At 37.4% G+C, this 16,891-nt stretch overlaps 1 protein-coding gene across 1 annotated transcript in view; it reads left to right on the plus strand.

Annotated features, from left to right (window-relative positions):
* The first annotated feature begins 5,939 nt into the window (after positions 1-5,939).
* The window catches only part of LOC136103181 (sperm-associated antigen 16 protein), a 50,956-nt gene continuing 40,004 nt past the window's right edge, over positions 5,940-16,891 (plus strand). Inside the window, exons 1-4 of the mRNA XM_071811280.1 lie at positions 5,940-6,026; positions 9,984-10,030; positions 10,424-10,522; positions 15,549-15,676. Of these exons, the coding sequence (XP_071667381.1) occupies positions 5,984-6,026; positions 9,984-10,030; positions 10,424-10,522; positions 15,549-15,676 (317 nt within the window). The 5' untranslated portion in view covers positions 5,940-5,983. The remainder of the gene's footprint in view (positions 6,027-9,983; positions 10,031-10,423; positions 10,523-15,548; positions 15,677-16,891) is intronic.

Consider the following 16,891-nt stretch of genomic DNA (forward strand, 5'->3'; position numbering starts at 1 on the left):
GTGCACTGCCACCCTCAGCTAAGACAGATTAGATGTGGATGGCTTGACTTCTAATTACTTGTCTTCACAATCTGTATGTGAGAAAATGAGGCTGCACTGAAAGCAAACAAAATAGAGATGAAGTTAACATTCCATGCTTGGTCTCAATCAGTGCAGCTGGCTCTAAGCTGTTGGTGACAGGCTTGGCTAAATACTCTGGTGGCAAAAGTTGGTTTGGCCAGAGATCCGCCCTACTAGTTCTTGCCCATCTGGCATCAAATTCTGTGACCTCTCAGACCAATATTTTTTTTTTTTTTATAGCTTTCTGGCTGTTTTCTTGGAACAGGAATACGCATTATCTTCTAGTTGTATCTCTGAAAAGAAACCTGTTGAAGAAATACCTGAGGATTGTCTAAGTTGATATAAACACAAATGGAAATGGTCAGAATTCAAAGGGGATAGATCAGAATAGGAAAAAAATGAAGCAAAAAGGAAGCAATGAGTCCAAGGTAAGAAAGCAACAGAGAGCAGGCAAACATGTTTTAGGGCAACAAGAGTGAAAAGAAGTGAAGTTTTCTGTGCTGTATTTGATTAAGATACAGAAAGGACTGGGTGCATGGAGGAAAACCACCCAACAGTTTAGAATAATTTTTTTGCTAGATATTTTCTTCTATGTATACTTTTAACATGATTTTGACAGGAAATTTGGTTGTGTTGGGTCTTAATATGCACACATATATTCTCTCTGTCTCTCAAAAAGAAACCAGCTAAAATTATTCTGGTATTTGCTAATTAGTATGAGATTCAGGCTTCCAATGTGAAGATGCATTACTTGGGTAACAAGTAGAGGGTTGTTGGAAGCATGGTAAAATAATAATTTTAGCTTTTCTGTTGCTTGCCCTTTAGTTTGTGTGGTTTCTGACACAATGGCATCTCAATTTTTGCCTCTATTACTAAGCACATATTAAGACAACATAGCACTTTTTCTCTGATCTTTTGTGTGAAGGATGGTGACTTTCCTTTATACAACTGTTACATATAAGTATTTTTAGCTTGTAGTATGAGTGTATTAGTTGCTTTATAGTAAACTTTAGTTAATACGTTTTTCAAATTTAGGTAAACTTTATTTCAAAGAGAACATATCAAATGAGAAGCCCCTAATTACCAGGAACCAGATGATCATTAGTTCCTATAAGCAGCATAAATAACTGTGTCCATAAAACTGGAATTTAAAGAACACAGGTCACTTAGACTGCTAAAATAAAAAATGACTGTATGCCACCTCTCTTCTCTTAGTGCAATTCAATCTTGTTTGTGATGCAGAAATATTCCCCGGTATAGTATAGGGAGACCCAAAATATACCATCTGTCCAATGCTCTCAAAAATTTTCAAATGCAACAATACCTAAAGATGTGGAGGCTTCTTGAGAACAGCAGCATCAGCGTGGATAGAATAACTTCCATTACACATTCCAGCGTACAGATGGGACCATACAGATCACAGTTCCAGTAGGAAACCTGCACTTCACAGTGTTACGCCCTGTAAAGCCTGTGCTGTGTGATCACTCTGCATTATTGACAAAATACTTGACTGTTCACACCCAAATTTTTCTGTAAGTGCAGTCAAACCTTCATGCTTCTATTTGCACTCATGTCACTGGGGTTTGAGCAGAGCACTGTCTCATTTTCTCCTGTGAAAGAACTATGTGAAATTGAAGCCAGGCTAAATTTTATAATTTTATCAAAGAAAAATGCTTTTGGATTAGGTGATTCAATAGTATCACTAGTATTCCAGCTATTGCTAGTGATGCTTTTAACAAAATGCTTAGGAAAATGAACACCAGCAAAAGTGCTGATACATTCTTGTTTTCATACAATCTCAACTCAAACTCTTCTTTTCAGATACTTTGTATGTCCTAGGTCTCATCTAGAGAAATATCTTGAAACTCAGCAGAAGCTTTTACATGGAATGTTCTTCTGCGGAGTAGAGACAAAATAGTGCTACATTTAATAACTTCACCTTAACTCTGAAAGCCAAATCTCTAGCATTCAGAAAAAAAGAAAACCACACCCACCCAAACAAAAAACAGCCCCCTTTTCTATCTGCACTAGTATGTTTTAGGTTATAAATATTTGAGAGCCTCCTGAGCACCAGCACAGGAACAAGGAAAGAGGCAGGAATGCACAGCAGGAGGCAGTGTAGAAAATGTGTTGATTTAGTGGGGGATCATATCGAAAATCCTACTTCATTTTTTAAAACACCCCATACTGTTATAGTTAAGGCCCAGCAAGGTTACTATGGCCCCTATGCTTTGTAATGTGACCTTTATAAATATGAAGACCTGGCATTACAGCTATTACACTGCACTTCATAGTGTATTACACTTTATTTGGCAATCCTTAGATTTTTAGATGACACTTTTGCTAAAGTGCCATCTTTTTGAGACTGTTTTAATCAATTCCTGTAGTCCTGCATGTAATGCTGTTGGTTAAAGAAACTTCCCTTGGAAGTTGTGTTGTTGTTTGCTTGCTTGTTTGTTTGTTTTATTTCAGAGTCTGTCTTGGAAGTATCTTTGATACGATTCTTAGGATAACTGTTAGCCAAAATTCTGCATGTTATTCTGTTGTTGAACAAGCAGCTGCCAGATGGTGATATGGAGAAAAGACATTTAACGTCAGTCACCTAACTGGAAGCCAGATGGCACAGCAGAAGCTGGAACAAGATGTTTGCCAACTCATTCCGGCTTCCAGCTGTGGTCCCATGTTCCACCATGACCGTGTGGGCAATAGCCTCTTGACTGTCCCTGTGATAATGGCTTTAAAGTCCTTCTGGCCACACTGTGCACTCATTCAAAAAGCTGAAGTGATGACATTCCCTTGACCCTTCTGCCCAAAAGCTGCACTGGAGAACAATCAGAAATGAGTGTCTGAAAGTCAGTGGGGCAGATAATTCTTTGCTGGCTGCTTCTCTGTTATGATGAGGTGCATAAACTGGACCTTTTGGATGCATTCCTGCAGGGGAGGGAAAATAACTGAAAGTAGCTTGGATGGATGTTCTGTGTTGTGTTTTTTTTTTTTTTTTTTTTTTTTTTTAAAAAAAAACCCTCAACTTGCCAGAATTGAAGTCAGTTTGCTTGTTGAATTCAGTAAGAGGGGGCGTGTTGCTCTGAGTGAAAGCATAGTCTCACAATCTTTCAGCTGGTGGTAGGAAGCTGGAAGAGTATCTGGCCCTTAGGGCTTGGGAGCATGAACACCACTTCTGGAGCATTCTAGTTCACCCAGCTTTTATGATTGAACTTTTTAGATACTCTAACTTGTCTGGCTAAGGTGCATGGCTTAGCCTTTGCTGTGTGAGAAAAGTAAACTGTCTAATGAAATGCTCAAGCTGTGGCAGATGCTGCTTCGGTGTCTCTTTCATGAGAAGTTATGGGATGCAGTAACAACACTGGTTATTGCCATTTGGGAGAGGATAATCATTTATAACTCAAACTCTTATGAGGCTATAAAGCAGAGTGAATTGGGTGTTTGGAATTCAGCTTAGCAATAACTAATATAATGTATTTATAGTAGGTGGCTCTCAATATGGTGGAGAGAAACAAGTTGGCTTGTTATACCTTTTGAAGGAAAAATATTGTACTATCAGGTCATTTATAGAGTCATTATGGGATGACATAAACAGCTTAGAAGTTGCCAACCAAACACTGTTTGCAAACAAAGGTTTAAACCTTTGGAAAATAACAATCAGTGATTCTTCTTTAAAAGAAACAAACTCTGGGGGTGTTTTAGGATATTAGCGAATCTCCACAGATGGTAGAACTGGTAGAACTTCTCATTTAAACTTTGTTTCACAGAAAGTGTCATTGCGATGACTGTATCTGACCTTTTTTGAAAACGCAAAGCATGGGACATCCTGAACTAGCTGGTGACTGAATGTAGAACATAAACTTCATGAAGAACTCGTTTATTGCTAAAATTCTCCAGGAACAGTTGTCACTATACTTGGAAATCAGTTAATTATTTAAAATTTGCTCTTTTAGTTGTAATTTATTTCTAATTCTTGACATAGTTGGACATGTATATTTGTGTAGGCTTTTTTAAACAAATCTACTACCTCTGCACTTTGGTTAAGCTATTAACTTATACCTTTAATAAACCAAGAAGACTGAGATCCTCTTGTCCTTCATTACTGTTTTTCAGGCTTAATCTTCTCTAAAGCACTTCTCTAAGGCCTTTTTAGGCTTTCATCAGGCTTTGATTGTGGATAACATTTCCAAATTCTAGTGAGATAGAGAAGTCTTCTGAAAAAATAGTAGGGCAAAATTAGGTCTGCAGACACAGAGAAAACTCAGTGGAGAAGGGAGACAAGGTTGCTGCTTAGCATTTTGTTAGTTCAGCTCTGTGTAAAAGACTAACAGCAAACATGTTGCTGAGAGAAGTATTAGGATGGTAATCAGCTGTTCTTGCCTGTATGATATAAGTGCAGCTATGCTCACTCTATGATTTGTGGTGGAAATGGGGACTTCTCTAAGAGAGTAAAGACTTCATTTGAAGCCCTCCCAGCTGCATTGTGATTTTTTTTTTTTTTTTTTTTAATCTCACCACTTCTGCTTATTTTTTATTTTTTGAGATGCTCTGCTAGAGTTCAGGACTGGTCTATTGGGTTGGGTATGGATGAAAGAACATTGTTCTGGTCACATCACTTTCTTCTGAAGGGGAAAAAGCAACCCTGCAAGACAAAAAGAAAGGAATGTCAATATTTGCCCTCTATCTCTTGAATCCAGATGAGCTCAAGCCCTGATATGTATCAAGCTCAACCCAGTGGTAAAGCTGGCAGTAGAGAATTTATGAAGGAATACAACAGTTCTTGTTGCCTCAGCAGTGTTGTGATGATCTGACGCCAAAACATTTTTCTTCTGTTACAATTTGGAGACTTTGATAGTGCCAAAGTACTCATAGTTTCTCAATAATGTGTCTAATGGGAGAGGAATGGCACAATCTCTGGAAAGAAAATGTTAAAATAATAGTTTCACAAAGTAACAGGCCCTCTTGCAGGACTGCATCTTGGTTTTTACGGGCTGAAGTCTGAACTGAATTACATAATTAATTTTCACCCACTTTGATCTTCAGACTGTATTTCAGTTGTTAGGTTTTTTTTTTTTAAGTTTGCAAGCAAAACTGGTGCCTCTCCTTTCAGACCAACTATTAGCACTTTATTTTAGAGTCTTGTTTTTTCTTTTCCCAAAGACTTTGGGCATTTATTTTTGGTTACTTTACATTAATTCAAGCACTGATTCTGAACTCCTATTGCATGCAAAGCCTATTAACTCAATGAAAATTCAGTGCTGATATCTCTAAGCTTATTTAAAATTTAAAAAAAAAAAAAAAAGAACAGAAAATTTTCTATTGAATCCTGCAGCCTTATCTTAAGCTCCTAAGAGCCATAACATGTACTCTCCACAAATGTACATGATATAGTATGCTTCTCTTCCAGACTTTTGCCTGGGAAAAATCCTGCTGTTAATTAAACTGGAACATGCTGCAGGAACTTAATTGAAGCAACCAGTCCCACAGGGTGGAGCTCAGGTGATCCTGCAAACACCTGTTTTAGGAATTAGTCCCTTCTTGTGAGACTGAAGCAGTTTTTTTCTGCCTTTGTCCTGATGTTTTCCCTCTATTCAAGGAAAGGCTATGTAACCTGCTCGGGAAGGTCGCAGGAGACAGTGGGGGGACCCTGAGGGAACACGGAGGCTTTGCCACCAACCGCCCTGGAAACCTCCAGAAACCCCTTCGTGCCCCCAACGGTCCCGGTCGGGGCCGCCCCCTCGCTGCCAAAATGAGTGAGAAGCTTCGCCTTGACCTACAGGCAGCACCCACCGAGGGAAAGAAAGTGAAGTGTGAGTAATGCTAAATTAGCCTAAACCGAATTAAACCGCCGCCGGGAGCGTCTGTTCCCACGGCAGCCGCTCGGGGCGCCGCCCCTGGCAACGGCGGGAGGGCAGCGGCTATGGAGGACGCGGCGAGCTCGGAGGCCTCCGGCTACCTGGACAGTATCCTTCCCGGAGTGTTTGTCTCCTCCTGGCCTGGGGCGGGGGCTGCGGGCACACCCCGGGTCCCGCCGGTCACGGCCTCGGGGTGAGCGGCGTGGGCAGCCCGGTCCCTCCTGCGCTGCTGCCCGGGGCGCTGCTCCTGCCCGGGTTGGGGGGCTCAGGCAGTGCTGGCTGGGGCCGGGGCAGCGCCGTCCCGGCGGAAGACATGCCGGTTGCGAAGGTGTTTCACTAGCAAGAGGAAAAAAGCCAAAAGAAGTCCGCTACTTTGTTGCTGCTTTCTGTGCGTTATTGCCCCAGGAGCCTAAAAAAGGCCATTATGCGAGATTTGGGTGTGTTTTCCGCCCTCCCTCCCCGCAGGTACAGTAGGGTCTTGCTCACTTGAATGAGATGTTTGTTTTCATTGCTAATGGTAACAGCCACTGAGTGATCCTTAGGAGAAGCTGGGTGATTTTTACCCTCCCCTGTGGATGGGGCAGCCTAAGCAAGAGTCAAAATTCTGACATGACTCTTCTCACCTGCCTTGTGTTAGTTGTCTATCAGTAAATGCAAAGTATCTTTCTGCAAAATATTTATGGAGGAGTGACAAGATTTGTTATTTAGAGTCACAGTCCCAATGTACTCCTGTAAAAGATACTTCTTCAGTTTCCTGGTGCCTGTCACACAGAGTAACTGGCCAGACATTCCTGGGTTTTAGTACTGAGTTTATGAGAAAATAACCTAGACATAGTTTTATTTGCTGTGGTTTTCAGAGGTGAAAACAAACGAAGACTTAACTATTTTCAAGATTGAGCTGTACCAAGTTATGTTAGTTTATGGCTTTTAAGTGCGTAATTTTCGGTCAGATGACTGGAATTCCCTTTTGTCACTAGGTCAGACTAGCTCCATCTGTTGTCTTTTGTAGCTGTGAGCTGCCAAATCAAGACCTTGCAAGCTTTGTTTTAGAGGCTAAATAATCAGATCTTAAGTATTAGGCCCTGCCAGTACCTTAGTTTTTCTTGCCTTGCTGTATCACCACTATAAAAGCAATATTAAAAAAAAAAAAAGTGAAAGATTTGCCTCAGTGAGCTTGTGACTCAATTTCTACCTTCTTGAAACTGCACGGCTGTTTTCACACTGTGGTGTGCTTAGAACAGAGCACTGCATCAGGACATGTGTTACAGTAATTGATGCAGTGTTTGTTGCAGAAATGCAGTAGTTTTAAAATTGAATTACTTTCTTTCATTGGGCACCTGTCTGTGGTTTTTGGAAAAAAGAAAACAAAACCAAACCCAAGTGGCAAAACAAACAAAACACAGGATTTTTAAAGTAATGTTTTAATCTATGCACAGTGTTTACAATGACACATTAGTTTAGACCAGATTGCAAGGACAGTCAGGTCAGCAGAAAATTAAGGAAAAACTTAGTGTTTGCAAGTGTTTTACTGATCAAGGGTATGCTGCTGTGATGCTTGTATTTGCATTGAAAGATTTGATAGATGTAGAAAGAAGTAGTTGAGGTAGTGGGGAAGGATCACTGAAAAGATAGCTTTAGAAAAAATAGCTGCTGGTCAGATCACTAAACATGTGAAAAATTACTGGGTAGAGTATTTAAATGTACTTTATTTAATTTTAAGTTGATAAATGCTGTATGATAAAGTAATGAAGAGGCTTAGGGGTTCCAGAGAAGTATGCAGATGTTCAGTTTGTACATACTTACTACATAGATTAAAAAAAACATCCCTTGCTTCATACCGAAAATGTTGTACCCAAGTATTCATGCTATACAAACATTGTTGTTTTTCATCTCTCATTCTTTAAAGAGAGCATGTGTAGTCAGCTACTTAGTGCTAGGATATCTTAATTTAACTGAAAAAGGGGGGTTTTTAGAACATTACTGTAACTAGTCGGTATTACTGTGTCTCTTCTCTTGACCAGCTTGCTGCAAGCATCCTTCTTGCGTTTTCAAACAATAAAGGAACCCTATTTCTTCTGCTTTGCACTTACACTTTGCTTTTGTTCCGTTTTTTAAATGTAATCAGCAGTTCAGATGAACCTTTCTGTCAGCTGAAGGAATGAAATTCAGTAATTAAGAACTGTTTCATTAGGACATAGTGAGACTGATGCAAGGAGTAAAATGTTCCTGCTGTATGGTTGAACACCAGCCCGATGCCCAATGGTTATCTCAAATCTGTTGGGTCAGCTCCTGAAAATCATGTCTCAACATGAGCTATTTTCATCTCTGCTCTCTTTGCTTATCTTGGTCGACCCACATATGGTCTTGAAGTACCCTGCTGAGAACAGGTGCATTCATTGAACCTCACAAGTTCTTTGCCCTTGTGTTAAAGTTAGAAGAGTTAAACCAGATTTGTTCTACTATGACAGAGAGCAGGTTTAGGCCTGTTAAATCTAATAGTTTGGGTGTTCCTTCCTTTTTTTTTTTTTTTTCCTTCTTTTTTTCCTTCCTTGTGGAAGAGAGCATAGTAATTTTTTTTCTTTTGAGGTCAGTTTCTACATAGGTCAGGTTTTGGAACTCAATGTTCCAGAATCAGTAAGAATAGAAAAATAAAGCTTTTGCAGAGAGCAAAATTTGAGATGCAAAAGTGGTCACTTAAATTCTAGTCCTGTGTTCCATACCTGCAGGCTGTGATGTAGTAATTTGGGAAGTGAATTTGGAGGTGTGTGTATGGCAGGCTTTTGCTTTTATGTGCCAAGCCTAGATGGGGGATTCTTAAGCGCTCATGCCTATTTCCTATTTACATATACAATTTTTATAGTAAGTATGTAGTGTAGCAGGGAAGTTGAAGGTACACAGTCATGCTTTGACTTGGTTACTGAAAATTATGCCTTTATTCACTCAGTGACTTCCCTCTTTTTTGGAGGGTGGTGTGTGGGGTTTTTTTTGTTCTTTAGAAGAGAAAATGACATATCTACAACTTCTATCTCAAACCTCACATCTATGTAAAAGTGAATGGTGGTTATCCTTTTTTGGGATATGATCTTCAGTTGTGCGCTGTCTAGATGGTAGCAATTTAACTGATGGTTTTCTTGATGTGATGCTGGGGTCTAGAATGCAGATGATAGTTTCACATATATATTGTACAGTGAGAACCGCAGCAAAAGGCGTGGTTTCTTTGGAGGATAATTCAGATTTGGTAAACATGATGTAAAACTTGAAAACAATGTATTTTTCTTTATATCTGGTGTGTGTGTGTAGCACTGAATTGCCAGCATTTCTTTTCTTCAGATGTTAATTTCTGGCTTGTTTACATGGGTCATTTGTAGGCTAACTGGTTTCCTAGGGAAACTGTCAACAGAGCATCTTGCTAAAAACACTTCTGTTATACTTTAATGGGCTGTGAGGGTGGTGCATGAAAAAATGTTTATTTGCGTTTCATTTTATACCATTGGTAGTTGTTTTTAATGAAAAGTTTGACTGTAAAGTATTTGAAGGAACTGTAGATGATTTCCAAATGAATATTTTACATGTTAAAAGTTCCTTTTTATTGTAGCTGTGTTGTAATTATTAAGGTACTTGTATTGGCTTCAGTAAATGGTCCTCTGGTGTTCAGTGTTTGATCTTAGATGTTTGTGTCGTACCTCTGAATTTGATAAAAAGTGCAATTCTCTGAGAGCGTGAAGTTAGTTATGCTTAGAAGCATAAAGTCGGTGGAAGTCTTGGTACAGTAGAACCCCTTTGAAAACTGATGATTGAGAGCAGAATTTAGTTAGGATAGTGCTTCGCTTTGAGCTTTGGCATGTCTGAGGCAAATTTTAATGGTGTTTAAAGCTGCTGTGAAAACTCTGTGTACAGTTTTTTCACCGAAAGACTGAAAGAAGCCTTGAAAGTATAAATTCTTGTGTCATAAAGAGCAAGGGTGAAGGTGGTGGCAACAGATGTGTAGGTAGTTGTTTTATGATACTTTTTAAAATTGGACCTCATTACATACATCAGCTGTTTCAGACTTAGCAAAATCTGCAGAACTCACCATAACAGATGACTCTAAAGATGACTCTCAGTATGAAGAGGTAATTTACAAAATTTATAATCTTCTGGTATATGTGGTAGAATATTCATGTTTCATTCTTTTACTTTATCAGACATGAAAATGTCCTAGGAGAAATTACACAAATCTCCTCTTATAAAGTGTGATGATGCTATGCATGTTTTCAATAGGAGTTCTAGTGTCTGTTGATTTGTTACGTTTTACTTTGATGTGAATGTTAAATACTTTTTTAAAGGTAAAGATATTTTATTTAGATGTTTCAGCTTATTTGTAATTAATATTTCAGTAATAGAAGTTCTACTTAAATATAGCAAAATACTATTTTACTAAGAACGGGATTATTTTCAGCAGTTGTCCTGGGAGTGGAAATATGTATAAAATATGCCAATACCTAACTTTAAATAATTTTGTTTAGGTTTCAGCAGATGATGAATTTAGTCTTGAAGAAGATGATGAGGACCTGGCAAAGGCTTTGCAGACTATTCAAGAGCAGGCTGAAGATGCCCGAATTTTAGTAAGAACTTCCTAAACATTAAGAATCTGTCTGTAGTTCAGTTGGCATTGGTGGCATAAAATCTACACATCATAATGTATTTTAATTATGAAATATTTGCGCAAAAATTATTTTTTAGATGTGTACAGGGTAAATATATGCCACAGAGGAAAAGGCAACTTATGTTTCCTGTGTTTCATCTTGATTTAACTATTGTTAATTTTATATTCCATAATCAAGCTGATACTGCAAATAACTGTAAAAAAATATATAGATACATTCTTTAAAATACATTGTTTTTAAAATATATTAGTATTTCATGGTTTCTTTATCTGAGTAGATGGAATAAGAGTGTGATCCCTGACAAAGGAAAGAAGCTGCATACCCACAGAAGCTTGTGCTTGAATACTTTGCTGAAAAAGTGTTTGTATATTGAAAATAGAGTGGGATGTTTTACTATGTTAAATCAAAATATTAATGAAATTATAAATCACACTGTTAGTTTTTAGAAGTTTTTGACACTTCTTACTTTTACAGTTTGATTTCAAAACAGTCATGTAATGGTTCAGAGTTAAACAATTGGATTGTTATATGGCATTTACCAAAACATGGTTTACCTAAATTTACTTGCTTATAACAACATAATGGAAAGTGCTTTTCCTGCTGTTTCTTATATCGCCGCCACCCTATAGCATCATCGGTAAGCTATCATAGTCTTTGTTTTGCAAAACCAAATGATTAATAATGAAAAGATAAAATGATGTGAATGATTTTTAACATGAAAATGGAGGAAATGTGCAATTTCTTCTGCATTAGTGCATATCAGCAGATCACTTCTGTATCTTAGATCAAACTTTGAATGAAAACTGACAATACCACAGTCTTAAGTGTTCTGAAACTGAATATTCCTGAAAATTAAGAGAAAGATGGCAGAAGTTTTTATGTTAACCAAGCAGTGGAAATTCTTAATGTTCCTCAGGGGTAGTGAAGTCATGTCCATTTCACTGTGTAACTTGACATTCAAATAACAAGTGAAACAAGGAAATATATTTTTAGTCTAATGATCTTTTGAGTGCTATAATTAATCATTTATCTCTTTGTTGGCTGAACTGAATGGTTGGAAACATGCTAATATCTCTTCCATTTAACCAAACTGGAGAAAGTGTTACCTTGCCTTACAACAAAAGAACGTGTGTCTGTAAACACAGATTGTTTTGATTTTGTGCTTGTGCTAATAGATGCCTGTTTCCTTGCTGCTTCACTTATTATTTGGAGGCTTCATTTTTTCAGTGATTTCACGACTGAAATAATATTTTCAGGCTTTAGGCTGGAAGACACAAATTGAAAACTGTTTTAATGCACTTGCTAGTTCCTAGACAGCTTTCATAACAATTTACTGTATGTTTTGCAAGGCTCAGCAATGACTTTGTTTGATGTTAATTCCCTGGAAAAAACAAGTGCTGCTGTGAATGTCAATTATTAGCTTCTAATCTTGGCTAAAATAGGTTAAATTAGGTAACAACCATATCCTGAAACAGCTACTCTGTGCTAAACTGTTTTCAATGATTTTGTATATTTGCTGTTCATAGTAGCTTGTATACCTAATTGTGTGTTAAAGATTGCATTTCAATACCAGATGCAAATCTTTTTGTTAAATAAGTTATATAGAGAAGGCACAGATAAAGGGAGTACCCAAAAATATTTAAATGATTTGTCAAATGTAGATACCATAAATATCCAGTTTCTAAACTGAGTAACTACAGATTTTTATGCTCTGTTAAAAATGTCAAGTAAAACTAGGAAAATCTAAGAAAAATGCTTATTGTCAAACTTCCTTCTAAAGTAATTAGTACTAATTACTAAATGAAGAGCAGCAAACATAAGCAAATGATATTCACCTTTAAAAACAATTGGTGTGTAGGATTTAAGATTGTTGCTACAGGGATGTTCAGACATGTTTTATTTCCTTCTGGATCTTTGCATATGTGCAGTGTAACTGCCAGTCTTCAAGGAGTTTGAAGCTTGCTCAAAAGTTACAGTTCATGTTTTTGTTTGGATCCTAACAGGGAAAGGGAGGTGGTGGAGGTCTAATCTCTAATTGTCATTGTCCACTACTCTGGTGGTGAAATGGCAGCTGACTCAAAATACAGCTGTGCTGGGCAACACATGCTTTGGATAATAGTGATTCAGCCTGCTGTTCCTGTTCTGGTCATCACTTGTCCTTTGCAGTCACAACTCATGATTTTTTTTTCTGTTTTCCTTGTTTTGAGACATGGTAAAGTGATATGAATTATTTTTAAACACAAGTAACAGGATACAGAATTTCTGTAAGGCCACACACACAAAAGAAAGCTGACTGATATACTTTCTTCATTAGTTACAGCTATTACATTTCCATTCCAGGATCTTTATTTTCTTCGTATCCTAAATGATACTCTGAAGTCATAATGCTCTTCATTGACCTTATATTTTATGTAGGTTTGATTGCTTTTTTTAAATTTGTTTGATAATGTTAAAAATCTTTGAGTTCCCTATTCGTAGTTTTTTAGTTTAGCATTAATCTTCCTTCATAGGACAGACATTTTTGTGAGTTGTGGAAGTCCTTAAGATTAAGCTCATAGCAATTATTTTATTTTACTGTCCATATTTACATTTCTTGCACTCAAATGTCTTAAAGATTGTAACTGAAAAATAAATATTTGATAAATATTCAACAAAGCAAATAGTTTGTTTTGATGTAGTGGTCAGATGTTTTTGTCTATACAGCTTCTATAGGGTGTCTGTTTGCACCACATGAATAGATTGTCTGTTCTCATTTCTAAATAGGTAAATATATACGAAGTATATACAAATATATACAAAAAAAATAGGGTTATACCATTCTGTGAGTAGTCATCCAAAGCTAAGATAAAATTAAAGTAAGTTGTTAGCCTTGTTGTTAGCCTACTCAGTCTGCAGAAGAGATGGAAATTTAATTTTGGTTTCCTTAGACTTTGTTCCAATCCTGTGCCTGTTAGACTGCAATCATTTTGTCCTCTATTGTTCCCCGCTCAAGCTTTGGTTCCTGAAATGATTCTCAGTACTAGTATCTAGCTAATAAATTATCTTCTGCTTGGATGAAATGAATTCCTATCATATTTCCATTTATTAAAGGAATTAAGCAGTGTTGTGTTTTCTGAAGACTGCCTTTATTGATGTGTTTGGGAAACTACAAGCAATATTAGACATTCGCCTCGCTTAGAGTAAAGAAAGAAAAGAAGGAAGGGATGCAGCTGCATGTCTGCAGATGTACTCTTTGGTTCTTTTATTACCACAATTAGAAAACAGACCTGTCTGATGTACTGTATTCTCTAGTAAGGAAAATGTGCTAAATATCGCATTGCACTTGGTATATTGTATTATTCATAATACAGTGCTACATGGCCCCGATTGTACACATACAATTCTTTCTGGGTTGCTTGGATTAAACACAACTTTTTCTGTATAATACAAAGTGGCTATGAGATTTTTTTTCCACTGTGGGGAATGCTGTGTGTTTTTATTTTAGCAAGAGAAATGCCTTTATCTCCAGGTAACTTATGTAGTTACATTGACGGAGTTCCCACTAAGGACATGAATAAGCCATAAATGGATGGAGTTATCAAAAATCCTAGGCCTATAGATTACTTTTTAAATTGATGGAGGAAATAATTTGCAGTCACAGGCTTCACTGTGTCTTGACAAATTTCTCACTGGAATTTTATTCAATCTTGCTAGTATTGAAATGAACAATGTAGGCATGTATGTAAGCTGCTTTGCTTCTTTACAGTGGTATTTTTTTGATAATATGTAGCTCACATTATCGTAGAATCAGAGTTTCTTTCAAGAGTGCACTACAAGGTACTTGTCAAGCCCAGATTTGTACTGTAGTCCTCTCACCGGGAGGAGAGGTATGTGCAGTACCTTGTTGTAGTGAAGTTCCCGAATGCTGAGAGCTTCACATTTAGCAATGTCAAGCCACTGTAATCCATTTCAAGTCTGAATGAATTAAGGCCATCTCTTTGGCTGCCAAATCATGGCAGTCTCTCATCTGGTTATCTTCAAATACATTTTTCAGCAGGTTAGTCTCAGACTGGGTCATATTCTGCTTTTTTTGTATCTCCTTGCATCTTAAAATCTCTCTGGGAGAGCTTAACAGAGCTGTGCACTGAGGGGGCTGAATGGGGTTGCGTAAAGGTAAGAAATTTGCATTGCAGAAGAAAACTGTGAAAGGTGTTTTTTTTTGGTGATTGTTTTTCTGTTGTTTGTGGTGTGTGTGGTTTTTTGGTTTTATGGTTTTTTGTTGTTGTTGTTGTTTTTTCTTCTCCTCTGTTGTGGCATTGCTCTGATTTGTTTTGATTCTGCTTTTGGCAACTGTGCCTGACCCATGAGCTGATCTTATCTGAATAACTGTCTATCTGGATGGCACTGGAGGAGCTGCTAAGGAAGCCTCAGTGCACCATCTGTCTTCTGCTAACACTTGTCTGGCAGCTTCACTTGGTGTCTGCTTATGAATGTTGAGAAGAGAGAACTGATCTTTGTGAGACTTCCTGAGAGATCTGATGATGGAGATGCAGTTCTGTCAGTCACTCCATTGTGTGCGTCATTAGAAAAAGAATATAAGCCTTTTTACTACCACCTTGGACTTTTGCCTTTTTCATTAGGTGAAGTACTGATTTTTCTCATCAGTAGTTTTGAAGATTGCTTGAAGGTGCAGGACTATGAGAAGTAACACTTTCTCTCTGGTCAGTGACAGAAAGTCATCCATCAGTTTAAATAGTTTCAAGTTCATATCAGACTACATCAGGTTCAGAATACTTGCTTAAATCAGTTAATTTGAGTTATTTCTCTATAAATTTTCACAGAACTTGACATTAGAACGATCAGTGATTACACAGCTGGTCAGTAAAGGCAAGGGAAACATTCAGCTGTTCTCCAGTAGATCTGTGACTTAGACTTCAGAAACAGAAGGTATGATAATTACATTTGTCTTGTAGGTTTAATAACAATTGTCAAATTTTAATTTCAGACTTTGCAATCGGTTCTGACTTCTGACAAATCACTGTCTGAAATACCTGAAGCAATGGATGACTTCTTCTGCAATTTCCTGGTCAGAATGGGAATGTCCAGAACCCTTGACTGCTTCCAAACTGAATGGTAAAATATTTTAAGTGGCAATGTTACTTTTAGAATTAGGAAATAGATGGTTAGGATTCAAATACTTCCAGTATTTCAGGATATATTTCCAGAAAACACTTCTGAGTACAAGTAATTTGTAAATACCTAGTGTTTTACCAAAAAAATATATTCATGTTGAGAATGAGGATGTAAACTGTTGTTTTAAGGACAGACTTCTAAGAAAGCTGACTTCAGGGATCTCCAAAACAGGTACCTTTGAAAGGACTGTATGTGTTTTACCTCTCTAGACATTTACAAGCCTGAACTAATGACCTGAGGCCTCTTATGTGACCAATGGAGAGAAATAATCATTTTCAGGATGTAACTCATTCCATCTCCTTTAGGATGAAATTAATTCCGTTATATTTTTTCAAGTATATTTTGCTCTCCACTGGCTACCAATGAAAACTAGAAGCCAGCTGCAGTGCAGAAGTCACCATTGGCTCAAATAAGTCCAATGCAAAGTGTCCAGCACTTTGTTTCAGCAGTGCTGAGAAATCATGCGGCTTTTTTATTTGAATTCTTTCCAGAACCCAAGTGCCTGCTTAAACTCCATGTTTTGTAGTAAGGAATAGCATTTTCACCTTACTTATTTGGGTATTTTTGGACATTTTTCATAGATAGCTAGTTTTTTGAAGTAGAATAGTCATGATTTTTGACACTTGGTAATTTTCAGTACATCAGTCAAAATAATATGGTTGGTTTGTTTTTTTTTTTCTGTAATTTTTATTTAGTAATCAGATAAGTAAACTCTTGAGCTGTTGCTATCTTCTTTTCACCAGCTTTTATAAACTGCAGAGACTTTGTCCATACTTCTCGCGGAAGTTTAAAAATGCAGCTTTGTAGAAATATTCCCCTTTCTCCATTCCTTCATATACGGAACGCTGCATGGTGGCTACTCCTTTTAATACTGATTGAGAATGATGTGCTAGGAGTGCTGAAAAGCTGGAGAGGAGAGCTTAATTATTTTGGGAGCAAGACTGCTTGTCATAAAGTTTTATTGAAAAACTCCCAGTTGAAGGTTGCTTTGAATCTGCAAATTACATCGGAAAGGTTCTGAGAACTGGAAACACTTCTCTGAATTATCTTGTAGTCAGTCTTCACACATCAGAGGTTCTCAGAGTTGTTAATAAGGTTTTTGAAATGGTTTAATTTGAAAATAAGTAAATTTGAAAAGTTAGAACCATCTGATTT

This window comes from Patagioenas fasciata, chromosome 7 (assembly GCF_037038585.1).
Source record: "Patagioenas fasciata isolate bPatFas1 chromosome 7, bPatFas1.hap1, whole genome shotgun sequence".
NCBI classification, from domain to species: Eukaryota; Metazoa; Chordata; class Aves; order Columbiformes; family Columbidae; genus Patagioenas; species Patagioenas fasciata.